Source organism: Peromyscus eremicus, chromosome 2 (assembly GCF_949786415.1).
Source record: "Peromyscus eremicus chromosome 2, PerEre_H2_v1, whole genome shotgun sequence".
Taxonomy (NCBI): domain Eukaryota; kingdom Metazoa; phylum Chordata; class Mammalia; order Rodentia; family Cricetidae; genus Peromyscus; species Peromyscus eremicus.
In genome coordinates this window covers 56,529,923-56,557,753 of record NC_081417.1, presented here as the reverse complement: position 1 = coordinate 56,557,753, position 27,831 = coordinate 56,529,923, and the positions used below count along the sequence as shown (strand labels likewise).

The 27,831-nt window shown below is 38.2% G+C and overlaps 1 protein-coding gene and 1 pseudogene across 1 annotated transcript in view; one reads left to right on the top strand and one right to left on the bottom strand.

The window, feature by feature from the left end:
- Window positions 1–27,831, top strand: part of Znf292 (zinc finger protein 292) — an 82,341-nt gene that overhangs the window by 42,457 nt on the left and 12,053 nt on the right. Inside the window, exons 2-7 of the mRNA XM_059254099.1 lie at window positions 6,086–6,240; window positions 6,437–6,515; window positions 6,618–6,753; window positions 17,581–17,783; window positions 22,682–22,818; window positions 25,217–25,358. Of these exons, the coding sequence (XP_059110082.1) occupies window positions 6,086–6,240; window positions 6,437–6,515; window positions 6,618–6,753; window positions 17,581–17,783; window positions 22,682–22,818; window positions 25,217–25,358 (852 nt within the window). The remainder of the gene's footprint in view (window positions 1–6,085; window positions 6,241–6,436; window positions 6,516–6,617; window positions 6,754–17,580; window positions 17,784–22,681; window positions 22,819–25,216; window positions 25,359–27,831) is intronic.
- On the bottom strand, window positions 244–5,986 carry LOC131904421 (tubulin beta-4B chain-like; annotated as a pseudogene).

The window sequence follows — 27,831 nt, the reverse complement described above, 5'->3', positions numbered from 1 at the left end:
TTTTTATATGTTGAAGATTTCCTCAAGTTCTCTCTTTTCTGGGACTTTTACTCACATTATGAAATTGCTTTAATAGTGCTATCTGTATAAGTGATGTTAGGATAGGGCAGCAAATGCACATTGGACATGACTAGCGGACAATGAGTGAATAAAGAGTTCACACTGCTCCCATGATTTAGCTGCTAAGACAGCTCTGGGTTACTTCCTCCTCTTCCCCCTCCCCCTTCTTCTCTTCAGCCTGCACTAAGGCACCAGGGCAGTCATGTTGCTCTCAGCCTTGGAGAACTCCGTCTCACCTGTGCCTTCATCCACCAGTGCATGAAGCTTGCACCAGAACATGGCTGTGACCTGTTCTGAGATACATTAGAACAGTTCCTGAATGGTGGTGCAGTTGGCATTGAAGGTGACAGACATATTTAGTCCCTGAGGTGTAATGTCACAGATAGCTATTTTCACATTGTTGGGGATCCACTGCACTAGGTTACTACTGTTCTTGTTTGGATGTTAAGCATCTGTTGCACCTCCTTCATGGACACATGGCACCTATTGTCAATTAGAACCTGTGGCAGTAGGGGGCAATGGGAGTCACAGATGGTCTTCGTGTTCTTGCCATCAGACATCTGGGTGAGCTCAGGTACCGTCAGGCTGGAGTACTACTGGCTTCCCAACTGGTCAAGGAGACAAAGCCAGGCATGAAGAAGTGTAGTTGGAGAGAGGGCACCATATTTTCAGGCAAGTGGTTACCTTACTTGTGGTGGCAAATAGAGTTTGGGTCACTTTAAGTGGGTATAGTCAGCTTTAGCCTTTGAAGCAGATGTGTTAAGTCACGTAGATCGTTTTTGAAGCAACAGGTCTCATCTGTGTTGTCAACAAGTTGATGGACTGACTGAAAGGGTGGCATTGTAGGGCTCAACCACTGTGTCCCACACTCTGGGGGAATGTACTGCACTGATGTTTGTGATTTTGTCTAGATACTCCTCTCAGATCTTGTTGGTGAGGAGGACCCCAGACCCAGATCTCCCACCCAGGGATTGGGTCAGCTGAAAGCCCTGCAGGCAGTCACAGCTCTTAGCTTCCTCACAATGTCCAAGAGCAACTCGGACAACTCTGTAACTTCTGGGGAGTGTCTTGGCCCATTTATTCTCAGCTTTATTCTCACCTAAGAAGTTACCAGGCCTGATCTATCAGAAGGGCTCTGAGCTCACTGAATCCTTGGTGTGGGCCTCTAGGTCCATGAGCACAGCATGAGCCACATACTTGTAGCCTCGTTGTACTGTTGATGAACCCAGCTGGAGGTTACTATCCCTTTAGTATGTGGAGGTAGGATCAATGTTGATGCTCATCACTGATCACGTGACAGTAATCTGATTGGTGTATTGCCCAAGCCTGCAGGTGCATGACAGGTAACTGCAGAGCAGCTCAAAAGCAGGCACAGAGTACTTCTCTGGGTTTTCATTATTGAAGGCATGTTGGGTTTTGTCAGAGGCCTTTTTTGCATCTTTTGAAATGCTCACATGATGATCACATGATGTTTGTCCATTTGTATGACTTTATTTTAATGATTTACATATGCTGAATCATCTCTGTCTCTAGGATAAAGCCATCTTGATCAAGGTAGCTAAGTGTACTGTTTATCGTTCTTTGTAGAAAATCTGATAGAATTCTGCTGTGAATTCATCTGGGCCTGGGCTTGTTTTAGTGAGAAGTCTTTTTTAAATATTTGTTTATTTTTATTCATATGTACATGGTTTCTGCTTATGTATATGTACATGTGTGTTTGAGTACCCGTAGAGACCAGAAGAGGGCATTGGATCCACTAGAGCTGGAATTACAGGGAGCTGTGAGCTCAGATCCAAACACCGTCCTCTTTGGAAGAACAGCAAGTGTTCTTACCCATTTCTCCATTTCTCCAGCCCCAAGAAAGGCTTCTTGTTACTGTTTGATCTCCTTATTTGCTGTGGTCTGTTGACATTGTTGAGCTCTTCTTGATTTTACTTTAGTGGTTTAGATGAATTTTTAGATTAATCCATTTCTTTGAGATTTTCTAAATTGAGTATAGGTCTTAAAACTATATTTGAAATATTCTGGATTTCTTTTGTGTTTCTTGTAATGTATCCCTGTTCATCTCTGATTCTGTTAATTTTGGTTTTGTCAGTCTGTCTTTTGGTTAATTAGTTCAGGAGTCTGCTGAATGTACTTATCTGCTCTTCCAGAGGTCCTGAATTCAATTCCCAGCAACCACATGCAGGGACACATGCAGGCAGAATACTGTATACATAATAAATAAATAAATCTTTTTTTTTTTAAACTGACTAGCTTTTAGATTCATTGATTCTTTGTAATGTTTTCTTTGTTTTTATGGCATTAATTTATACTCTGACTTTTATTATTTCTATATCCTGAATTTTGGTGTGGTTTGTTCTTGTTTTTTCAGATTCCTAAGTTACATCATTAAGTCATTTTTTGTATACTTTCTGAGTTTTTTTAATGTAGGAGCTGATAGCTGCAAATTCCCCTTTCAGGACAGTGTTCCAGAGATTTTGTTTCGTTGTGTCTTCATTTTCCTTTAATTCTGGTAATTTTTTTATTTGTTTTTTATTTCTTTGATCCATTTATCATTTAATAATATGTTGTTTAATCTCTGTGACTTTGTGTAGCTACTAGACATTCATTTGCTGTTGTTTTTACCCTATTGCATTTTGTAGTCAGATAGGACATACAGAATTATTTCAGTTTTTCTGAACTTGTTAAGTTTTGTTTTGTGGCCGGGCAGTGGTGGCGCATGCCTTTAACCCCAGCACTCGGGAGCCAGAGCCAGGTGGATCTCTGTGAGTTCGAGGCCAGCCTGGTCTACAAAGTGAGTTCCAGGAAAGGCACAAAGCTACACAGAGAAACCCTGTTTTGAAAAAAAAAAAAAATTTTTTTTTTTGTTTTGTGTCCCAGGCTATGTTCTATTTTAGAAAAGCTTCCATGGGCTCCAGAATAGAATATGTATTCTTTGGAGTTTGGGAGAAATACTCTATAGACCTGTTAGGTATATTTGATCAGTATGATGTAATTTAATTCTTTTAATTTTTGTCCAGATGACCTACTTACAGGAGAAAGTGGGGTATTGAAATCACCTCCTATACTGAATTGGAGTTAATCAGTGTCTTTAATTCCAGTAGTAATCATTTTATGACATTGGGTGTGTCAGAGTGTGATACATGTGTGTTTAGTGTTGGAATGTCTTCTCAGTTAATTGTCCATTGATTAGACTGAAATGCCCTTCCTTTTCTCTTCTGACTAGTTTTGGTTTGAAGCCTGTTTTGTCAGAATTAGGGTAATGACAGCTGCTTTTGTTTGGGATATGTCTCTCTAGTCTCTCTGTCTGTCTGTCTGTCTGTCTCTCTCTCTCCCTCCCCCCCCTTTCTCCCCCCCCCCTCTCTCTCCTCTCTCTCTCTCTCTGACAGGATTTCTTTGTGTAACAGTCTTAGCTGTCCTGGAACTCGCTTTGTCGACCAGGCTGGCTTTGAACTCACAGAGCTCTGCCTGCCTCTGCCTCCCAAGTGCTGGGATTTAAGGTGTGCGTGTGCCACAGCCGCCATGTCACCACCACTTCCTGACTCTATCCTTTCTCTTTAAGGTGGTGCTTATCTTTAAAGTTTCTTGTAAACAGCAGAAAGATTTTTTTTAATTTGTTTTGTTTGAGACAGTGTCTATGGAACGCACGCACTGTGTAGCGCATTCTGGCCTCAGCTAACCCTCCTGCTCCTGCCTTCCCAGTGTTGGTTAAGATAAAGGCCTTAACCAGCTCGGGTTTTGTTTCTTATTCCATTCATGTTTTTTGATTGGGGAATTGAGACCATTAACATTTAAAGTTACTGTCAATAGGGGTGTGTGTGTGTGTGTGTGTGTGTGTGTGTGTGTGTGTACACACGCGCGCACGTGCACACACGCACTGTTTATATTGTCATATTTTGTGGTTTAGTCATTATAGCTTCGTTTTCTTTCTATAGTCTATTGGCTATGTTTATTCCTCTCTTCCGCATTAAGTATTGCTTCTCTGTAGGACAAGTTTGTTGGACATAAATTCTTTGTCCGTTTATATCATTAGAAAGTTTTTTGTTTTTATTTTTCTTCTTCAACTATGGCATGACTCCTTCATTCCTTCAAAACCAGTACCACCTGGGAAACTGACACATTACCAAGGTTGGCTGCCAGGAGAAAATACAGCATTGGCTGCCTCTGGACCACAGCTTCTGTGTACTGAACCTCAGGAAACCCTACCCAGAAGATTTGACCTCAGCGATGCTGGTCTCTTAATCATGGCTAATTCTTCAGTCCCGGCTGACCAGAACCACAGATTCGTGATTGAAAATACTGAAGGACCCTCATGGTCTTTAAGGGACTTTCAGAATATCCCTCTGAAACTTTATGAGCCAAGCCTTGAATCAGATTCACTGCTTTTTTTATTACTGCCTTTTAATTCTCACAATAGCTTATTAAGCTCTGAACACTTGATGGCTTTTCTAACCCACAGTTCCAGAGTCCTTCATGGTCCTCCCCAAAACATGGTCATGTCTGTCACAAGCAGTGTTCCACAAACCTGGTATCAATTTTCGTCTTAGTTAGGTTTTCTGTTGCTGTGATAAAATGCCATGACCAAAAGCAATATACTCCATCACCTGGGGTACTCAAGGCAGGAACTCACACAGTGCTCCTGGAGGAGTGCTGCTTACTGGCTTACTCCTCATGGCTGCTCGGCCTGCTTTCTTATACTCAGGACCACCTGCCCAGGGCTGGTACTGTCCACAAGTGACTGGGCCCTCCCACATCAATCATAAGTCTAGAAGAAGCCCCAGAGGTTTGTCCATAGGCAAATCTGATGGAGGCAGTTTCCCAATTTTGGTTTCCTGTGTCAAATTGACAACAAACAAAACCAGGACAAGGTCCATCTTAATTTCAGCTTCCACTAGCCTTAGTCATTTTACTGAATTCACTTTTCAAGTACTAAATTCTCTTCATTCCATTCGGTGTGTATGTTGTGTTTCTTGGCCATCATACAACTGACTGATAACCTCTTTAGGTTCATTGAGCTAGATAATTCTTCTTTAAATACCTTGAAGTCTCTGATAAAGGTATAGTTTGTGACGGTTCATTTACAGTCTGTGTCCTGGACTTCATCTAGGTAGTTCTCACTGGAGAACATGACTACAAAATAGTGGGCTTAGGGCTCAGACTGTTGGCCTTTTTTGTTCTTGTTTTTGTGATGTGACTTTGGCATGTTGATTTATTTTATTGGTTGTTTCTGATGTGATGTTCTAGTTTGCCTTAGGCGGGGCTGCTTCAGGATCTGAGTGTTGGGAGCTACTTTAGGAGGTGGCTTTGTAGGACATGGTTCTGGGGAGTGGGTAGGATTCACCAAGGAAAGCCAGTATAGGAGTTTCTGGACAGGAGCTAGGCCTGGGAGTTTTTGTGGCATGGTGGACTTGGTTCTGTATTGCCCAATTTTAAACCAGCTGTGATGAAATGGTGCTGCTGCTGCGTGAGTCACTATTCGGTTTTTATCTCCGTGAAACAAGACTAAATCTTTAATATTTAATACAAACCGTTTTTTTGGTTTTTTGGGGGTTTTTTTTGGTTTTTCGAGACAGGGTTTCTCTGTAGTTTTGGTGCCTGTCCTGGATCTCTGTAGACCAGGCTGCCTTCGAACTCACAGAGATCTACCTGGCTCTGCCTCCCGAGTGCTGGGATTAAAGGCATGCACCACTACTGCCCGGCTCAAACCGCTTTTTAAAAGAATTTATTTATTTATTTTGGTTTTTTGAGACAGGGTTTCTCTGTATTAACAGCTCTGGCTGTCCTAGAACTTGCTTTGTAGACTAGGCTGGTCTCGAACTCCTAGAGATGTACCTGCCTCCCATGTGTTGGGATTAAAGACATGTGAGACCACTACCTGGCACAAACCGCTTTTTTTGTTGTTCTTCAAAATTGTTGGAAACATGTTTGTCCAAAATGGTTGGAAAAGAAAAAAAAAGTTGAATTAGTCAATGTGTAATTTTTATTTACATTTGAATATGTTTTATTATTCCTTCTAAAACAGACACTCCTTGAATATGCAGAGAAATGGAAAACCTCAGAAGACCCCTTACCTTTACTGGAGGTATACACAGTGGCCATCCAGAGTTATGTTAAAGCTCGACCATACCTTACCTCTGAATGTGAAAGTGTCGCCTTGGTTCTGGAACGCTTGGCATTGTAAGTAGCACTGTGAAAAATTAATCAAAGACCATAATTAATTTTTTTCTTAAACTTTGTTTTCTCAGGCTTTATGATTATTTAATTTAAAGTAGATTTTATTTAAAATAGTTAATGAAGACTGTACTGATACAAGAATTATTAGTTTTGTTTTACTTTTACTTTCAATAATCATTTGTATTCTTTTCTTTTTTAGAAGCTGTGTTGAACTTTTATTATGTCTACCTGTTGAGTTATCAGATAAACAGTGGGAACAGTTTCAGACATTGGTGCAGGTAAGCTTATTGACCTATTAAATATGAATGTAGTTTAATGAGTTGTGCTGATTTGGTTAAACTTGAAAGCATCTAAATGATGTGTCTATTTAATATTTATAGGTAGCTCATGAGACGCTGATGGAGAGCGGCAGTTGTGAGCTGCATTTCTTAGCTACTCTAGCTCAGGAGACTGGGGTGTGGAAAAACGCGGTACTGTCCACTATTCTTTCCCAGGAACCGTTGGATAAGGATAAAGGTAAATTTTCTAGAGAGAGAGAAAGAAAAACAAATGAATCATTAGCCTAGGAAAAACAAATATAACTCATCTCAAGATGTATCAAAGGAGACTCATTTAATTAAATTTTGTGTGAAGGCCTTTCAACTTTATTTGGGGGAAGATGTATTTATAGGAATTCAGAATAACCAAAACTGCAGTTTTTTTCCTCAACATCTTTTTATCAGAAGAGATCTTTTTATAGTACCTAGCAGGTAGCAATGTAATTTGTGTGTAATGATAAACTCATTTGACAGATGAAGAAGCAGAAATAAGGTAGTACCTGATTTTTCTCCAAATAAGAGTAAACTGTCACTGCTGGAACTCTGAGGTCTTCTGTTTCTAAGATTAATTCTGTCATATTTTTGCAATTCTTATTGTGTTTATTGTTTTATGAGCTCAGGCAATAAAGATCCCAGTTAAACTCAAACTATCAGCTATCCCAGTAATGCCTGAAGTAAGATAGCTAAGTCATAAATATTAGACAACATTTAAAGCTGTACCACAAAGAAAGCAGCACAACTGTCTCCTAGATATTTTTTTCTTTAAATTACTTAAGATTATTTTGGCAAGCAGAGGGATGATCTCTGTGTGAGGTCACCCTGGCCTAAACAGAGTTTCAGGCTACCTGGAGCTGCATAGTGAGACCTTGTCTCCAAAAAAAACAAAACAAAACAAAACAAAACAAAAAAAACAAAACAAAACAAAAAAGATTATTTCTGAAAGTTAGTATAGATTTCACTCTAAACCCTAAGATAGTGAATAGATAGTTAACTGGAGTAATTAGAAATTAGCATGGCTAGTAGAAAAGAGCATATAGTTATCACTATCTACCTCTTTCATTATTGCTGCTTTTCTCCTTATCTGTTGCCAAAGTCTAGGTAATTTTGCTCTGTGACAGTAGGTTATAAGGTCATGAGATGGGGATTTAAGCCAGTGTTAATGAACGTTCCTTGTACTCTTCATCTTTTCATCTCTAAATATTCCTTCAGACAAGAGGTTCCTTCCTTTCTTCTCTTCTGCCTTCTCCCACCATGCTTTACCCTTCTTCTAAGGATATCCAGGTTTATGTAGTATTAAGGCCATAGAGAAATGGAGAGTAGATCTGTCTTAGTTAGGGTTTCTGTTGCTCTGAAGAGACCCCATGACCACAGTAACTCTTATAATGGAAAACATAATTGGGGCTGGCTTACAGTTTCAGAGGTTTAGACCATCTGTTATCATGGTGTTAAACACAGTGGTGTGTAGGCAGACATGGTGCTGGAGAAGGAATTGAGAGTTCTGCATCTTGATCTGCAGGCAACAGGAAGTGACTCTGTGCCACACTGGGTGTAGCTTGAGCATAGGAGACCTCAAAGCCCACCCCCACAGTGACACACTTTCTCCAACAAGACCATACCTACTCCAACAAAAGTGCACTTCCTAATAGTGCTACTCCTTAGGGGAGCCATTTTCTTTCAAACCAGCACAAGATCTTATTTATTTTACTTGTGGTGGTGATGGTGGCATGTTAGATAGGATCTCACTGTATAGTTGAGAATAGCCTGAAACGTCAGACTTGCCAATGCTGGGATTATAGTCAAAAGTCACCCTTCCTGGCTGAACATTATTTAAAACAACAAGAACAACAACAATAATTTTGGAGTAGCAAATCTTAATTATTTGCATTTGACATACTAGATTGCTGTCTAATAGGTTGATACCAACATGCTTTATTTCTAATATCAAGTTACACTTTTAATCGTAGTTTTGGAAATATTAGATATACATGTTAATAGTAATATCAAATTATTTTAAGTATAGCTCATAACAGCATTCAAGTGTGTTTCTGTGTGTCCTTTTAACTTTTAAAATGGTCCTCTGATAAAGGTAGGATTTATTGTCCCTTGTTGGTTTTACAGATGAGTAAAAGGAGGCTTACAAAGATTGGTCATCTTTCTGTATCACATTTCTAGTGATATGAAACAGAGCTAAGAATTAAAGTTCAGTCCTGAACTTCCTCTAGTATTATGTCTTATTACAAGTAGCCAAATAAAAGTAAAATTACAGCCAGCCTAAATAAAGGATTAGCCTCTCTTTCTATTTTCAGTTTCTCAGTAGCATTTTGCCAAACTCACACAGTTTGTTAAATCTGAGAAAAAGGAGTCTCCACCTTCTCAGAGGGTTACTGCAGTTTTAAAGACAGTGTGCTCGAGTTCCTCACTGTGTGTTTTTGACACGGTAGCTGTTAGCAAATGGCTCCGCCTGTCCTTCTCTTTGCTGCTTTAGTTCTTAATCATAACCTCGTGTAGCCACTGGAGTAATGTGGACTGTGCAGCCAGGAGGAATTTCTATCGAGGTGGATTGCAGGTGACTACATTTACTACAACATAGGAAGCAAACAGATGTTGGCTTGAGAGACTCTGCAGCCGTAATCCTCAGTGTTTACTTAGCCCTGTATTGTTTTGAAAGCAGCTTTAGTGAATAACCATGCAAACCACAAGCATATATTTATTTTCTCCTTTGAAAAAGTTGAAGGAATTAAATTTTGGTATCTCTGTGCTAGTTTACTTAAAATTTCAAATGTAGTGAAACAGGGATGGATGACTTTTAGGTCTGAGAGTCTCTGTCTGGTCTTCTCATTTAGCCTGAGATAGCCGTTGGAGAGTGCATACAGGAGAGTAAGCACACAGTGGCCAGGCCTCTAAGGGCTGTCCTTGTTAGTTTATAGTAAGGCCCTTGACATTTTGATGGAGTATTTGAACAGTGGCACTCCACTTAACCCTGAGTTTAGTTCATTACCGAATCTGCTAAATTCAAGCTAAACTATAACAACAGCCAACCATAGACAGGGCTCAGAAACTGCAGATATGGCTTCCCTTTGGGGTTTCAGCCTCCTAGAATGCGGAACTAGTAAATCAGTATAAGGCAAGTAGTGGTTTCAGTGTGTAAGCCGTGCTAGACTCAAACTTGTGATGATCCTTCTGCCTTAAATTCCCAGTGAAGGTAAGAGCCACCACCTGGCTTCAGGTGAGTAGGTAGACTTTCTTATCATACTGCTTGTGCCTTTCTTTAGTTATAACTGAATAGGAAAGCTACTTAATGCTTATTTATTTGTCTTCCTATTTTAATGCCCCTCTGAAACATCACTGAAAAATGAAATCACTCCAAACCTCAAGAATGGTATCTATAATTCAGTCTACTCTTAGCCTATTAAGAGAATCTTCATTGTGAGAATTACATTTGAGAAGTTTTTGTCTTTTAGATAGGGCACTGTTTCTAAAGCTGGTCTTGAACTAAGTGGAGGATGACCTCCAACTTGTGGTCCCCCACCCCCCATCCTGCATCACACCTCCTAAATGCTGAGGTTATAGTTAGGTACCACCATGCCCTGATTATGTAGTGCTGGGAATCAAGCCAGGACCTTGCGCATGCTAGGCACTCTACCATTTGAGCTTCATCTACAGTCTGCAATTGAGGGCTAGGGTGTGTGTGTGTGTGTGTGTGTGTGTGTGTGTGTGTGTGTGTGTGTGCGTGTGCATATGTTTTCACAAGTCACATACATTGTATAGGTATCAGTGGACATGTGGCAGTACCAATAGAAGCAAGAGAATAGTGTTGGATGTCATACTTTAGGAGAAGGAGAATCTAATTTTTTGAGACAGGTTCTCTTACTGGAACTTGTAGGTCATTATTCAGCTAGACTGATTGATGGCCAGTGAGTTGCATGAATCCTGTCTCCTCTCCAGCCCTGTGACTACAAGCTTACACTACCATGTCCAGCTTTTTATGAAAGTGCTAAGGATCAAACTCAGGTTCTTCATGCTTGAACAGCAAGTATTTTGCATCTCTCTAGCCCCCACAACTGAGATTTTTAAAGTCTACTATCATAGCCATGCTTAGTTGGTGTCACATGAACATCTGCTGTCATGATTCTTTTTCTTTAGATATATGTTTTTTGTTTTTTTGAATTGTGCTGTCAACATTTAGTCTGTATCCCAAATATGATACGGTGAGCTTTAGGGTCACCCCATTCATTATAATAATTTGTACTTAATATAGTGACAATTATGTTTTTGGTTAGCCATTTCTCACAAGTCATTGAAATCATTATAGTCACACAAGGTTAGTTTTCTTTTTAAATTTTATTTTAAATTATATGTATATGTATGTGTGCATATGGGTAGGTACACACGGGTGGGTGCCCCAGGAGGTCAGGAGTTTCAAATCCCCTGGAACTAGAGTTATAGACAGTTGTGCGCCACCCAGTGTGGGTGCTGGAAACTGAACTCAGGTACTCTGCAAGAACAGCAAGTACTCAAACTGCAGTCATTTCTTCAGCCCCACTCATTGTTGCTCTTGGGTTGTTATGTCCCCAGTCTCCTGTCTTATACTCTATTTTTTAGTACATAAATGATGTTTTAAATATTAATTTTTATTTTTATTTTTGTTTATTTGCGTGTCTACCTGTGGAGGCCAGAAGAGGCCTATTGGATCCCCTGGAGCTGGAGTTAGAGCTGTTTATGAGCCTGATGTGGGAGCTGGGATACAAACCTGGGTCCTCTGGAAGAGCAGCAAGTGCTCTTAACTGCTGAGCCATTTCTTCAGACCCACATCAATGACTTTTTAAAGCTAACTTGACTACTACATTCATTCTGTCTTCCCAACTTATCAAGATTACTTGGGTACTGTATTTATTATTCAAGGTGTTTTTCTTTCTCAGTTTCTATCATTAGCAGATCTACTAGCATACAGCTGTACAGTCAGGGTCCCTAATTATAACAATAAAAAGACCACTTAAAGCCAACCACATTAGTATATGTCTCTAATTCTAGTAGTTTAGAGGCAGAAAGATCTTAAATTTGAAAACAGCATGGGCTACATAATGAATTGAAGACTGGTCTGAGCCATGCTCTGGGATCCTGCCTCAAACAGTCCAAAGGCTAGTTGGTAAGTACCTGCTTAGTATGCACAAGGCTCTGCGTATGATCCTCCACTACTGGGGATGAGGTGGGGAAGAAATTGAGGCTCTTGTGTATTCTTAGCTTCTTATCTGCCTTCAGTCATTTTATCCATATTATTTAATTGTTGCTTTATCAAATATACCTATTTCTTCTAATATCTGGTCCACAGTTCTCTACTTTTCTCTTTAAGTATTTGGTGAAAGACCATAACCATTGTTTAGAGTTATCTTAAGCAAGAATGTTCAGTTCATTTATTATTTTTTGTATTATCTTATTTCTCTGAAATATGCTGGCCTCCAGCTTGCTGCAATCCTTTGCCTCCTGGGTGCTGAGATTACACTTGTGACCCTCAATGCCCAGCCTCATTTACTGTCTTTACACCTTTAGAGATGATTAATGAAGCAGTAATGTTTATGTTAGTATGGTACATTGCCCAGAATTAATAAACCAATGTAACTATGTATTAATGAAGCCCAGTGCTTCATTCAGAGTTCCATAGCCTTTACTTAACAGCTTTTGTTTGTCTCAGGAACCAACCCAGGATAATACACTACATTAGTCATCTTTAGGTTCCTCTTGGTATGATAGCTTTTCAGACCTTACCTTGATGATCTTGACACTTTTGATGAATACTGATGCGGATATTTTGTGCAGTGTTCTTACTTGAAACTTGATATTCGTATGATCACATTGGGGTTCAGGCCTTGGGGGAAAGGACCACAGAGGGAGAATGCCATTGTTCTCACATCATGTCAGCATGATTTCACCGTTGTTGATGTGAACCTTGACAGCCTGCCTACCTGAATAGTGTGTCAGTTTCCATTCTCTGAGGTGGATCTTCTTCCCATGTTGTGATCTTTGGTTTTTTTTTTTGTTGTTGTTGTTGTTGGGTTTTTTTTGTTTGTTTTTTAATGAGGCTTGATTTTAGAAGTTGTTTGGTGAGAGACAGTTCCTTTTTTAAATTTATTTATTATGTATACAGTGTTCTGCCTGCATGCATGCCTGCAGGCCAGAAAAGGGCACCAGATCTCATTATGGATGGCTGTGAGCCACCATGTGGTTGCTGGGAATTGAACTCAACCTCTGGAAGAGAAGCCAGTGCCCTTAACCGCTGAGCCATCTCTCCAGCCCCTACCATGTAGTGATCTTTGAAGGATATTGTTATGTACATCCCATACTTAAGAGGTAGGAAATTATCCTCAACCTCCTGGAGAAAGCAGAATCCATATATCCCTGTTCAAAATTCTGCACATATTTATGTTTTCTCCATTTACTTACTTGCTCTTTTATTTAATATTAGTGTGAACTCATGGACATTTTTAAAAATACTTTGATCAGAGCCTAATACTACTGTTATTGTATAGCTCAAATTACTCTAGCTTTTGGCTAGGACTTGTTCATTTTTCCTAATTGCATTGATCTAACCCTATCACCAATGGATTTCCTTGTTTTCTCTTATTACAAGATGTTCCAGGCTTCTTCTGCGTATTTCCTTGTCTCCTGGGTCACTGGATGTGTTTATTGCTATTGTGGTATCACTTTTTTCTAGGTACCCTAAGTGGACTCTGTGTGTCTGTGCATGCATGTATATGTGTGTATACATATATACTTAAATCTAATATCTGTATAGTAAATAAATGGATCTATTTTGTTCTTAGTTTATAGTGATATGTCCAGTGCTAATGCATTACTACACTCTTAGTTATTCTTTCTCCATCTCTTAGTGTATGCTCTTTACACATTTGTCATATAGTTAGACTCCCTCCCAAACTTTTTTTTTAATTTTGTTTTTGTTTTTGTTTTTCGAGACAGAGTTTCTCTGTGAAACAGTCCTGGCTGTCCTAGAACTCACAGAGATCCACCTGCCTCTGCCTCCTGAGTGCTGGGATTAATGGCGTGCGCCACCACCGTCCGTCAATAAACTTTTTTTTGATAGTAGAGCTCCAGCTGCAGCCTCACGTTAGGTAGATAAGCTGTAGCTAAGTTCCGTCATTAGAGTCTTCACACTCTACCGTCTATCTTGGACTATTCTGCTTCTCAGGTTTTGGAATGAAATACCTTAACACTCAGTCTTTTTGATGTAAAGTTATTTTGATGTAAAGTTTTGACAAAAACTGTTACATGTCCATCCATAATAGTTTTACTATCCTAAACAATATCTATACATCACCTGTTCATCTTTCTCCCCCAAACCTGACAACTACTGTTCCATTTGTGTCTGTAGTTAGGCCTTTTCCGTGCCGTATAATGACAGCCTTCCGTGTGGTTTCTTTGACATAACTATACATTTAACATTTCTGTCTTGTGTGACTTCATAGTTAATCCTTTCATTATTGGTTCATATATCATTGTACAGATGTACCATGATTTATTTTCTTACTGACCACCATCATTTTTAGTGGTTTGTACAAAGCTACTGTAAATGGTTGTTATATGTAGGTTTCTGTGTAGTTACAAGTTTCCACATGAGTTGGGAAAATGCTTAAGAGTTGATTAATGCATCTTGTTGTAAAACTATGTTGAGCTTTCTAAGAGACTGCCAAACTGTCTTCTGAAATATTTTTATGGAATTTTGTATTTTTGTCAGGATTGGGTGGTAATTTTTGTTACTCTAGAACCTTCACCAGCACTTGGCTACTTTCGGCATTTTAGCCATCTGATAGGCTTTGTGGAGATAGCACATTATTTTAGTTTGCATTTCTGCAGTGGTAGATGATATCCAGTATCTTTTCAGAGGTGCACATTTGCCATCTGTACATCTTTGATATAGAACCTGTTCAGATCATTGCCTATATTTTTTGAACTATATTGTTTTCTTTTGGAATTTAACTGTTGTGGAGTACAAATCCTTCATCGTACCGTATGTTTTATGGGTGAGTTCTTTTACTGTGTCTTAGCCTTCCCCCTAACAGTCACTGATAGAGCAGGTCTCCTCTTTAATAGGGCCAGATTTTCAATATTCCCTTTTAGGAATCACCAAATTGAACATCATACGGATTTTTCTTTTGTATTTTTCTCTAGATGTTATAGTTTCCCATTTTACATAAGTGTTTTTTATCTGTTTTGAGATAATTTACTTGAATAGTATAACCCATTTGGGTTGAATGAATTCTGTTTTGGTTCTCAGTAGTCACTTATGTTTCTGAAAGTCACAAGCCATTCTTAGACTCGTATCCGGGAAATCATCTCTTCTCTGCTGTTTTGCAAATATACCACTGGCTTCATTTTGAACATTACAGTGTTTATCAGTTTCAAATTATTCTAGTTTTTTTTTCTTCTTTTAAATCAGTGTCTTAATGTACAATTCATGAGATGATTTCTCCTTTTATCAAAGCTAATACCTAATTTTAAGCAATAGGCCCTACCCTAGAAACCACCTCCCTCGGCTTTAATGCTTTAACATTTTGATGAGTTACAGGCTGGTTTGGGGTTTTAATTTTACTAACATTTTCCATGTTAGTACTTCTTCAGACTTGTTTTTCTTTTGTGTGTATCATTTGAAATATCAAATGAAACTTAGTCACCCAGAGTTTTTCAGCACTTCTCCCTGCTTTCTGTTGAAAGAGTTGAGTTGCCTTCTTGTCAGCTTGTCATCCTTTGATTGAGTCTTGGCCCAGTAATCACCTTTCTTCCTTCTTCAAAGGGAATTGTTAAAGCTTAAAGCTTGCCCAAATACTACCTGCACCTCTTAGCCCATGAGTAGTCCCTGTGCCTCAGTGAGGTGATGAATAGACCCACCTTGAGAAGGAAAGGTTTATTTCATCTCACAGCTTGTAGCCCATCATCCTGGGAAGTCACGCCAGGAACCAGAGGCGGGACCTGATGCAGAGGCCTTGGAGGGGTTCTCCTTAATGGCTCCCTCCTTCTGACTTGCTTAGCCTATTTCTTACATACCCAGCACCACAACCCCCAGGGAAGTCCACTGTGAGCTGGGACCTCCTGCATCAATCAAGAAAATGTAACAGGGACAGTCTGGTGAAGGCATCACCAGTTTTCCTTTTTCAAAATGACTCTAGCTTGATTCAAGGTGACATAAAACTAGACAGCACTTTCTGCTATAAACCTGAGTACAATTATCTCGGAGGCATGCTTTTGGTTCTTCTGAGGTACTATACATAAGTGGCATAGATGAATTATAGGATGGTTTTGTTATAAGTTTGGACAGACTGCTGTGCTGTTAACTCTAGAGGTTATGTGATTCTACAGTCTTGATAACAATACATGGCTCCTGGTTTCTCCGTATTATCACCCCCACTTTTCTTTCATTAGACTGTTCTAATGTCATGAAGTGGCACATTGCCATTTGGCTTCCATTTCTCTGATAGTTTGTGATGTTCTATGTGCACTTTAGCTGTTTGTATATCATCTTTGGAGAAAGATCTACTTACTGCATAGCCATCTAAAATGTGAATTTGAGTTATAAGTGTTCTTAATATTCTGTGCTTCTTAGAAGCCCAGTATGGTGGCTCATGCTTTAATCCCAGCACTCAGGAGGCAGAGGCAGGTGGATCTCTGTGAGTTCGTGGCCAGCCTGGTCTAAAAGTGATTTCCAGGACAGCCAGTGCTATACAGAGAAACCCTGTCTTGAAAAAACAAACCAACAAACAAACAAAAAAAAAAAATACAAAAAACCATACGTGTTAAAACATGAATTCTCCTTCACAGATAACATTGACTTTGTGTTGTCGAGAACCCAAAGAGCACAGGATTGAACAGAATAGGAATATATTGTACATAGTGTCTTAGCCATATACTGAAATAAATAAAATCACAAATGCATTGAAGGGATTTGTCCTTAGGCAGACTTTTCCATTTCTTACTATTTTTTGTGCATATTTTTATTTATTTTAAAACATGTGTTAAAAAGACAAACTCCCCTTTATAAAAGAGTAAATACATCGTCAATGTTGAACCAAGTATTAGTTGAATTTCTTATTCTAATATTGTCTGAGTACCCTTTATTATTACCCCGATAATTGTGTGGTGCTCTGTGTTGTTTAAGAATAAGTTAATTGGGAATAATAATTTATTGTAATTTTTAAAAGACTTTGATGCAGAAATATTTGTGTAATCAAGTTTATTCAAGCTGAGTGTGGTGGTTCACACCTTTAATCTAGAGACAGAGGCAGGAGGATCTGTTTGAGTTCAAGGCCAGCCTGGTTTACATAGTAAATTCCAAACCTGCCAGGTCTATATAGTGAGATCCTGTCTCCCAATACCTCACTCCCCCTTCCCCTGAACCCTGCAAAAACAACAACAACAAAAAAACCAAAAACAAAATCCGGTTTCTTCAACCCCTTTTATGTGGTGCTTTAAGAATAAAAACATTCGCTGTACCTCTAAAAGTTGGCAAGCCTGAGGTGGTGGTGGTGCCCCCCCCCCCACACACACACACCTTTTATCCTAGCACTTGAGAGTCGCTGGCAGGCGAGTCTCTGTGAATTTGAGGCCAGCCTGGTCTGTAGAACTAGTTCCCAGACAGCAAAGGTACACAAAGAAACCCTGCGTCAAAAAACAAAACAAACAAAAAGTTGGCAAGCCTTAAATGGCATCACATGTCTGTAACCATAACATTTGAGAGACAGAGACAGGCCGGTCACAAGTTTAAAGCCAGCCTGGGCTACAGAGAGAGTTCAGGATAGCCTTGATATATATCAAGACCCTATTTCAGGGAGTTGGGTGGGCAGTATGAGCTCCTCTTAGTCATAAAAAGTCAAGTATGGTGTGATATCCTTACTGACAGTAGTAGAAAATTGCCAAAAGGGAAGAGTTTTAGTTTCTGTGGGTTTTTTTAATTGCTTCTAAATATTTGTATTACAGATGAATTACCAAATGTTAATAATTTATTGTGTCTTGTTTTTTTAAGTGAATGAATTTTTAGCTTTTGAGGGTCCCATCTTGTTGGATATGAGAATTAAACATCTAATCAAAACAAATCAGTTAAGTCAAGCAACTGCTCTAGCAAAGCTGTGTTCTGAGCATCCAGAGATTGGTACAAAAGGGAGTTTTAAGCAAACTTACCTTGTCTGTCTTTGCACATCATCACCAAATGAAAAGCTAATCGAAGAGGTGAGTATATTTTTTTGTTAGTAATTATTAAGTGGATAAATTATTTTTTAACTAGATTTAGATTAGAATGTTTTGGACTTCTTGCTTGTAAATAATGGAGCACTTATGTCTGTCTTACAGTGTGGTATGCTCCTGGGTAAGGGCAATTGAATCTGAGCTGCTTTCATAATCATATGTGATAGATCGGACCTTCTGGTTTAAATAATGTGGATAGTTTGTGTTGACTAAATTAAAGGAAATATGATAGTGTCTTAATAGTGTCATGGCAAGTTTTTAGTAGTATTTATGCCATAACTTCATTTTTATTTGACATTAGGATAACTAAGAATATTTTTAGCTGACTAATTTAACAAGAAAAGCAGTCCTAGGTAGAAGTTATATAAATTATCTCTGTAGATGTAGACTATATGTAAATAAACATGCAATGTTATATAACAAAATATACCACTCAAAAATTAAATGTTTTAGTGTAAATGCGTATTTTTTTTTTGTAAAATTCTATTTTAACTTCATTTGGTATGAAGTGCAGAATTTGCACAAAAATCAGGAAGTATAATTATTACTAAAAGGGAATTCTGCATTTTTGTTTACTTGATTTTATAATTAAAAGTTGAGATAGCATTTTGTGTTTAAAGAATTTAGATAAAGAGTAATAGTGTATTGAACTGTGTTTATTACCGTAGTACTCTATGATCATTGTTTTCAAGTGTCTTACATCTCTCCTGTATAAGAGCAGTAAAAAGAAAAGAAAGGAATTGTTGAGGTCAGGCCTGCCAAAATTCTGGCATAGATGGGGCAGATTATCTTCAGGCTCCTCCCCTTACTGAGGAGTTATTAGCAGTGTGTAGTTGCAGAAAGGGAGATGGGGGTGGAGGGGCAGTGCCGATTAAATTCCCACACACCAGAGAATGGCCTCACACTCCTACACACGTGGGCAGTGTTCACTGGACTCTGATTTGTTTGTTTTTAAGATTGAGGAAATTGGAGAAGGGAGATGAGGGTCATCATGATCATATTTCATTGTATACTGATATACAATGAAATATGTATATTTCTCAAGACTTAAGGAATTTTTATGGACTTATATGTTAAAGGGCTTAATATGTTAAAGGAAATGCTGAAATACAAGATGGAGAACACAATTATCAAACATATCCTATGTACAGTCCCTAGAAGACAGAAAAGCCTGTAATTAGAGTTCAGAACATGGTTACTTTAGAGGTGAATGCCTGTGTGAGGGTAGAGATTGTCTGATGTCTATGTGCTTTTTCTTGTGAATGAAAATTAAGAAGATAGATGATGAATAAGCTTCTTGGATATTGTGAAAATATTAGAAAAATTAAGAAGAGTGGTTCCAGCCAGTTTCTAAGCTGGATGAAGTAAAACATAGGCTCCCAGTCTTGGACATTATTCTATTAGTTTAGACATTGTCTAATCTAGAACTATTTCTCTTTACTGTTTTTCTTTTTATTTTCCCAGACAATTTGCATTTTTCAATTGCCATGTATGAGAGCAAATTTAAAACTGAAGCTTTCTTATTAGTTGAAAATGACAACTGACAAATATAAAAATTTCGTATAATAGCCTTTGAAATGTGGGTGGCGTTAAATGTACCCTGTGTGTTCTATACAGTGGGTAGGAGGGGTGGACAGCAAACAAGGTGTGTGGTCCTTGCACTAAAGAGCTAATGGAGAGCTGTCTAAGGATGCAGTTATTCGATTACCTTTGAAGGTGAATACTGAGTTTGTTTCTAGATCTTTAAATAACCAGATCTTGAAATCCTCATCCTATTCTTTTTTGGTGTAATTATCTCGAGTTAAATAGCAGCAGCCTCTTCTGGGATATACTCCAGAAAGATCCCTGGGGATCTTAGGGACCTCTGATGTTGGGCAGTGATACTATTCTCCTTTTCATTTATTAAGCAGGTAGAATTAACGGTTTTTGTTTTTGTTTTTTTTTTCTTGTTCTTAAGCATGGTTCATTAAGGTCTCTGTGTCCTCCACCCAAGGAAAAATGTCAATCATAGTGATTAAGTTTCAGGGTCTCTGTATATAGAGATATCCTTGTTAAACACTGTTTTCTGAGAAATAGATTGCTTTTGTAATATTTATATTAGAAACATACTTGAAGTTTCAAATATTTGTTGTCCATATGAGGAAAATGTTTTAAAATTGATTAGTCAACCAGGCCCATTATTTCTGCTACAAGGAAAAAATAATCAAGTCACCTGCACCTTGAAACTTTACAAGAGATACTACCCCCACTTAAGGATTGTGTTCACAAATATATTCTATTCTTCACTTCACACACACACTCTTTGTTTTTCTTTTCTTTTGCTTGGCATAAGATTTGAATTTTAAAAGCATGCTCCTTAGAGACTATGGGGATAGAATTAAGAGTCAGATGTGACCTGGATTGACAGTCCTGAGGAAATTCTTGCCCGTGTGCGTCAGTGAGGCATGAGATTAACTATTTCCCAATAGTAACGGCACTGTTCCTGGTGGGTGTCAGACTTAGTGGGGCTATAAGGAAAGGATGCTCATCTGACTTCTGAGCCTTTCATGGGTCCTTGGCGTAGGTAGTAGAAATAGCTAGCAGCGCTAGTTTACATCCAGTGTGTAGTCTGAAGACGTTGTCTTTAGAATAAACACATAAGGCTTGTTTGTCTGCTTGTTTATGCCCATGCCCTCACCCTCTTGTTTTCTCTCATCATTTTCCACGTCACATTCTCCGGGTAGGAGAGTGTAGGTGAAGGTCAGTTGTATATGATGTGAAAAGAAATTTTGTGTTCAGATTTGAGTCCCAAATCCAATATCTCATTGTCTATATGAAAATAGTTTTAAAAATCTGAAAGGTAAAGCATATCTGGTTCTAAGCAATTTCGGTTTAAGTGACACTTAGCCTGTGGTGGGAGCTCTTCAGCAAGCTCTTGTGTCGACTCTCCATGCTAATTATGAAGAAGCTGGCCCCAAGAAAAAGTTTGCTCATGTTATTTTTATTAACATGTTATGAAAAGTTTAAGAAAACCTTGCAGTTTATCTGACATTTGCCATCATGAATGCATATTACAGTGCTTATTTAAAATTCACAAAGCTCTTGTAAAAGGTAATCGATAAAATGACAAGAGGGGAGGTCTTTGATGGCAGTCAGACAGAGTTTGTTTTGATTTGTGGGTCTACTTCACAAATGACATCATTTCTTTCTTATCTATAAAATGTTACACTTTCTGTCTAGTGGTAAAATTATAATTACATGAAATGTCAGACATTGTGTTTAACTTATTGTAGATATTTTAAAATATTGATTGTATAGATATATATCTTTTAGTCCCTTTTTTTCTTGGACTGTGTAAGTGGGGTCAATTACAGATAAAGATTTGTTACAGTGTGTCTGACAGAGGAGTAGTAGAAGAGCACTCAGTGTACTGGGGTACCCAGAGGTGGTCCTCAGACCCACAGTCCTGACTCATCATCCCTAGGGGATTCCATGGCTGACCATGAACAGTTTAGGCTTTAGTCAGAACCCAGCTACTAATCCCATACTTACTTAAAAGATTGCTCAGTGATTAAGAGCACTTAGTGCTTTTACAAAGGACCTGGGTTTGGTTCCCAGCCCATAGCATAGTTTACAACCATCCATAACTCCAGTTCCAAGGAATTGGGCTATCCCTCTTCTGGTCTCCTCTGACACCAGGCACACATATGGTACACATAAGTACATGCAGGCATTCATACATACACAAAACAACAAAATCTTCTTTAAGGTCTTTAAAAAATGAACCATTACTAAATCACAAGAATGGAAATTATGTTTGTTCTATTTTTGTTTTGTAACCCGGCCTGGCCTAGAACTTCTGGTCTTCCTTCCCTCTGCCTCCTGGGATCTATCAGCAAGCACTACTGTGTTCAGCCTCTTGTTAATGTTTTCATGCCCAGTTTCATATAATGAAACTTCTCAAATGGATTGTCACACAGCCTTCATCCTGATCATTGATCACCCTTAAAGTCACACATTATCGTCCTCCATTTAAACACAGCACATTACACATTACCTTTTGCTTACTTTGTATTTGATGAAGTGTGTGAGAGATTATCAACAGGAGAGAGAAACACAGTTCTGTGGTATGAGGAGGTTAATGATCTTCATTCATTAGTCTTCAGGTCTTTTTCCCATCTCAAGGAATTAAATCTTTCTATCCTGTGAAACAGAGATGATAGATAATGTTTGTTGTAGCAAATTGTAGACGTCATTGGTTAATTCTGTTTTATATATATGTATATATATGTCATGTATATAAATATATAAAAACTAAGATGGTATATTTTTTAATTTAAGTGAGCTATAGGTTAAATGATTCAGGTTGCCTTTATCTAGATTATATGAATTTCTAGAAAAGCTTTGAAATGGAATAAGTTTATATGAAAAGCAGAATAGTAGATCTGTGAGCTTATTTTTAAAGTGATATAGCTATATACAATGTTCTGCATTATTTCTTCCCTTAAGATGAGTAGACATTTAGTTTGTTAATCAATAGCCAATACATTCTCTATCTTCTCTGTCTGTCTTCTGGTTCTAGTAGTAATTTAAGTCAGTGAGTCAAAGGGGAATAGTAAAAGTGAAGTGATTTTCTTTTCTGGGTAATGAATGGATCCAATTTAATGGATAAAGGATGTTTATGATTAACACTAGTTATTTACTGAATAGTCATACTTATAATTTGATAGTATAAAAGTTAATAACATTTTACTGATGAAAATTGGTGTTATCAAATAAAAAAGTTAACTATGTTCCTTTTTTTCTCTCTCTATAGATAGATAGATAGATAGATAGATAGATAGATAGATAGATAGATATCCTAAAGTCATTTCATGGCCTGTTTCTGTTTCCTTTGTCTGTAGATTGCGGAAGTTGATTGCAAAGATGCATTAGAAATGATCTGTAATTTAGAGTCTGAGGGTGATGAGAAGAGCGCCCTTGTTTTATGTACTGCTTTTCTTTCACGGCAGCTCCAGCAAGGAGACATGTACTGCGCTTGGTGAGTCGCCTGTCCTTTTAAACTAGGGAAACAGGTCAGGTGGGGTGGTGCACGCCTTTAATCCCATCACTCTTGAGGGCAGAGGCAACCTGATCTCTGAGTTCCAGGCCAGCCAAGGCCACATAGTGAGACCCTGTCTAAAAAAGAAACAAAAACAATTAAAAGAATACAAAGTAGATTTTAAGAATTCATATAATTTAGAAGCTTTTAAAGGCCTTTTTCTCTTACCAAGACAAAAAGTGTATTTTCAGATATTACAGTCTGTGCAAACTGATTATCAAATAGTTCATACTTTACTTTTAGAAACTCTGTGTTAAGGACAATACAATTAAAAAGGTTTACTTTATCAGAAACTACTAAATTCATTTTCAGCTTACTTTTACCAACCCGAGATTCTATTATATATTTTTTTCATCTGTATATTATCAGTCTATCTTGAGTCACTTAGCACTAAAATATGGAAATGTAGTTTACTTCATAGCTGTGGAGGTCATTCCTCTTTGCTGACTTGGTGTTCTCCTTTGGTGCATGCTTTCTGATCTGGCACATTCCCAAAACTTATTACAATATCCCTTTGGGAGGCTGCAGCTTACTTACATTAGCTCCTGTTAACTTAAAAAACTTGATTCCAGCCTTAGATTAGTGTTATCTGAGACTAACTATTGTTTATACTCAATAGCATTATTGGTCTTTAAAGAAAATTTGGCTAATAACCTTCTGGCATTTAAGAGTATTTGCTAGGCACTACATGGCCTGTGGATGAAAAGAGAATAGGCAGGTAAATAAATGGCTTTGTAATCAAATACATGCAAGTTCATAGTTACTAGGCTTTTCTAAGAGGTTGATTCTTGTTGTGAATAAAGTTAAATCTTTACTACAGAGGAGATTGCTCTAAAAGTCATGGATGACTACAGTGTGCTTATCAAGGATAAGCAGATTTTTGGGGCATAAGATAATGCGAAAGTCAGTGATAAGTAGGGAATCATTGTGACATTGGTTTAAAAAGACATCAAATTGAATTTTATATGATACACAAATGCAGTCTGTTACCAACTCTGAAGGGCAACATGAAAAACTTCGTTTAAAAAGTTGTTTCAAATGCACAGTTGGCAGTTATTTAGAAAATGCATAGCGAGGACAACACAACATAGCAGGAAGAAGAATTGCAGAGCTTAGACAAGCATTAGGAAGCCAGTGAGTAATCCAACTAGGAAGCTATAAGGGCTTCCTTATGTATATGGCATGAAGTGATAGAAATGTAAAAGAAACATAGTTACCAGTTTCAAATATAGTAAAAAATTGCGGGGGTGGTGGTGGTGGTGGTGGTGGCTTGGGTCAGTGGTAAAGATGTATTCAAGTAGAAAGATGGTGAATGGGAATAATGGCAGACACCATTTTCATCCACAGTCACCCGTTGCTTAGAGATAGGATGCATCCTAGAATGGTTGGTTTGAAGTAATTTGTCATTGAGAAGGCTGCAGTGGTGTACCTCACTAAGATGATTAATGGATGGATCCAGTCAAACTGTATGTGGCTACTGTTGAAATACTGTTACTGGATTTATGACTCTGCTAAGGTTCAGTTCTTAGAAGAATCAAAATAAATGAGGCTTAGAAAGAACTAGAAAGGTGAATGTGGCCAAATTTTATAGGCAGATCTTGAGGTCCTCAATAGATGTTAAAATCCAGCAAGTGAGCAGTTACGTGAGCAGTGAAGAGGACAGAATTTTAAGGAGCTGGATACTGAAGAAAACAATAGCAGAAGCTAGTATTGACGAGAACAGTTGCTGAAAATGTTGTTACAGGGGAGAGTAAATGAAGGGTGGAAGAGAAATTGATACAGAGAGCACATTTATCATTTTATTTTCTGTGAAAACGTTACTACATTTAGATAAGATTAAATTTTAATAATAACAACCTTATGGATAGATTTTAATTTAGAAGATACATGCTTTATAGGGTGATAGTGTGGGTTCCTATCACTTCACTGAGGTGTACCTCTAATCCTAGACGAGTATGTTTTATTCCTTATGCCTTGTTAGGTATTATGCATACACTTTGTATTTTTATATTACATAGTTAAAAGTCTAAATGTGACTCAAAGGTTCTCATTGTATAACTTTTTTAAGTGTTAGGTGTTTTTTTAATAAAAGAGTTCTACTCTGAGATTGAAAAGTACTATCAACAAAGTAAGAAACCACATCTGATTTTTATTTGGTTTTCAGAAATTCAGGGTGTAGACTTATCTTGTATTTAAGCATAATTCTACCCGTAGATTAAAATCTAAAGTCAGTTTTAATTTCACATGTAATGGCTAGACTAACATACTCCATGGTTATTCCATGGTTAGTGTATTACTCCTTCTGCTTATCCTTCACAAACTTTTTTTTTTTTTAAAGGGAACTCACTCTGTTTTGGAGTAAACTACAGCAAAGGGTAGAACCATCAATACAAGTGTACCTTGAGAGGTGTCGTCAACTTTCTTTGTTAACGAAGACTGTATATCACATTTTCTTCCTGATTAAAGTTATTAATTCAGAGGTAAGAATAATCACGGTATCTTCCCTTATTTAAATGATATAAATCATCTTTAATAAGATCTCGCTTTTGTTATTTTGACACTTCCTTCAGTGATTTTTTTTTCTTTCATTTTACTGCATTGGGCCTTGATTTTTCTTATTGATCCTTTGAAATATTTGATTCAGAGAAAACTTAAGTGCTTGGGTCTAGCCTCTGCTAGGGTTCAGGTCCTGAGGCGGCGAAGGGGCATTGGTGCAAGGAAGAGTTCTGACCACCAAGTGGATTGCATTCAAGTGGCCCCCAAATAGCTCGAGCTGTCTTTGTTTATACTTAGAGTTTTTCTTACCACGGTTACATGAACATCTTTATTATTGTCTCCTATTTTTGACTTCTAAGAAATACATCATATTTTAAAGAATCCATCGTAATCATTATGAAAGCCCCCATTGTTCTCCTTTATGCTTCCCCAAATATACCTTCCCACCCCCTGCATAACCTTATTCTAGACATAGAGTTCAGCATTTCACAGGCCTCACTAAATATCGAGCCAGACACATCCTGCTCTTACAGCCCTTATGTCATCTGACAGCTACTTGTGGTTGCAAAGTTAAAAAGTAATAGACATGGGTAAAATGCTTTAAGGACAACAATATTCAAACCCAGACAATTCTTTCGTGTCTGCAAGATAGGCTTTTATACAGTTCCCCTCTCTGTAAGAGGGTCCCATGTCTCAGTCTCTCTGTAAAAGGCAGACTTTCATAAGGCACTCTTTCCCATCTTACTATATCATACTTCTTCCACCACTATAAGCTCCTGTGTATGGCAAAGATGAATCTATCCATCTCATATTTTACATTGCATTTTCCCCCATTGGCTCATACTAGATCCTGTCATTGATTCTATATGCTTGGTGTCCAGAGAACTTACTCTGAACAGTTGGCACTATGTCTATACCTGAAGCTTTTTCCCTATTCTGTGTTTGCATACCTTACTCTCCTTTCCAGAACTGTGAGACAGGGTTAATGTTCCAAGTGTTGTTTTCTTGTATATACCTAACTCTCCCTGTTGAGTCAGAAAAGTTCCCAGAATTAGGAGTTGTACTTAGTAATTCCAGATAAGAGAAACCTAAGTCCTCTGATGAAACTTAGGGGAAAATATTTGAGAAAAAAACAGAATTTCCAGGGGAAATTACAGCTATTACATATGTGACTGACAAAGTAAAACTAAAAACTGCCCAAAGAATTACCAATAAAAGGCGAGAGAAAAGAGCCTGCAAGCTGCACCAATTTTGTCAATTCCTATGCTGTCCTGCGGTCCTTGCCAAGTGAGAGTCATTTCCACAAGTGTCTTGCCCTGAGGAAACCTGTTGGACAGGTAGTCATATGCTGATCCGAGACCAGGCTGCACAGCTCCCAACATGAGAAGTTCAGTGACAACAGAAGACTCCTCCCGTCTATGTGTTGTTGGCCATGTTTGTTCTTTGGTGGGCCACCTCTTTGGTAGTTTGGGTCTATGGAAGTTTAGAAAGTGTGAAAAGGAATATAGGAAATTATTCTGTTGCTGACAGTAGATCTAAAAAAAACCTTCTTCCATAAAACAGCCACAAATACTTGATAAAATAAAACTACTCATCATTGAGTTTACACAAACATTAAGAAAATATCCCTCCCCTCCTAGAATTCAACATAAAAACTGTAACCTACTAAGTATAGCAAAAAAGCTTGAACTGGGGCTAGGCTGTAGATGAGTTAGAAGAGTGCTTGCCCTAACATTCAGTGAGCCCTGGGTTTGATCCCCAGCACCAAATAGACCAGAAGTGGGAGTACACACATATAGTCCCAGTTCAAACTTATCCATGGCTACATGTTTAGTGCCAGCTTAGGTATGATATGTGAGATCCTGTGTCAGGGAGAAGGAGAAGGAGGAATGGGTGAGAGTTGAAGAAAAAAACGCTTGGACTGATTGGTGTATGGTGTAATGCTACTTGAAATAACCACATAATTCAGATTTGCATATCCATCTAGAGACCAGAGATAGCTCTATGGAGATCAGATGAAGTGTTGAGCCCTCTCAAATTAGGGAGTTAGATCTGAATTCTTCCCTCCTGCGCCCACCACAACTCTGGAACCTGTGAAGTGACATTATTTCATTGAGAAACAGACTAGAAAAATATAGCACTGATGGATGATAGAGAGCTTCAGATAATGCTCAGCTGGATTCTCGGTCAAAAGAGGTGAGTCTTTCCCTAAGAAATTATAACCATAAGTCTATTTAACACATATTTGGTGCTGTGTAGTTCAGAAATCCCCATGCCAAGTAATGTTTAAGAGGTGAGAAACCTGAACTGTGCCATAGTTGCAGAAGCAGATACGGAACTGCTTTGAAGGGACATGTCAGTACAAGATTCTTATAAAAAGCTCTGGTTAGGGTGAGCTTATCATCAAGGCTTACAAATTATGTGACTGCCTTTTGTGAGTAAATGTTAGCAGGCAGA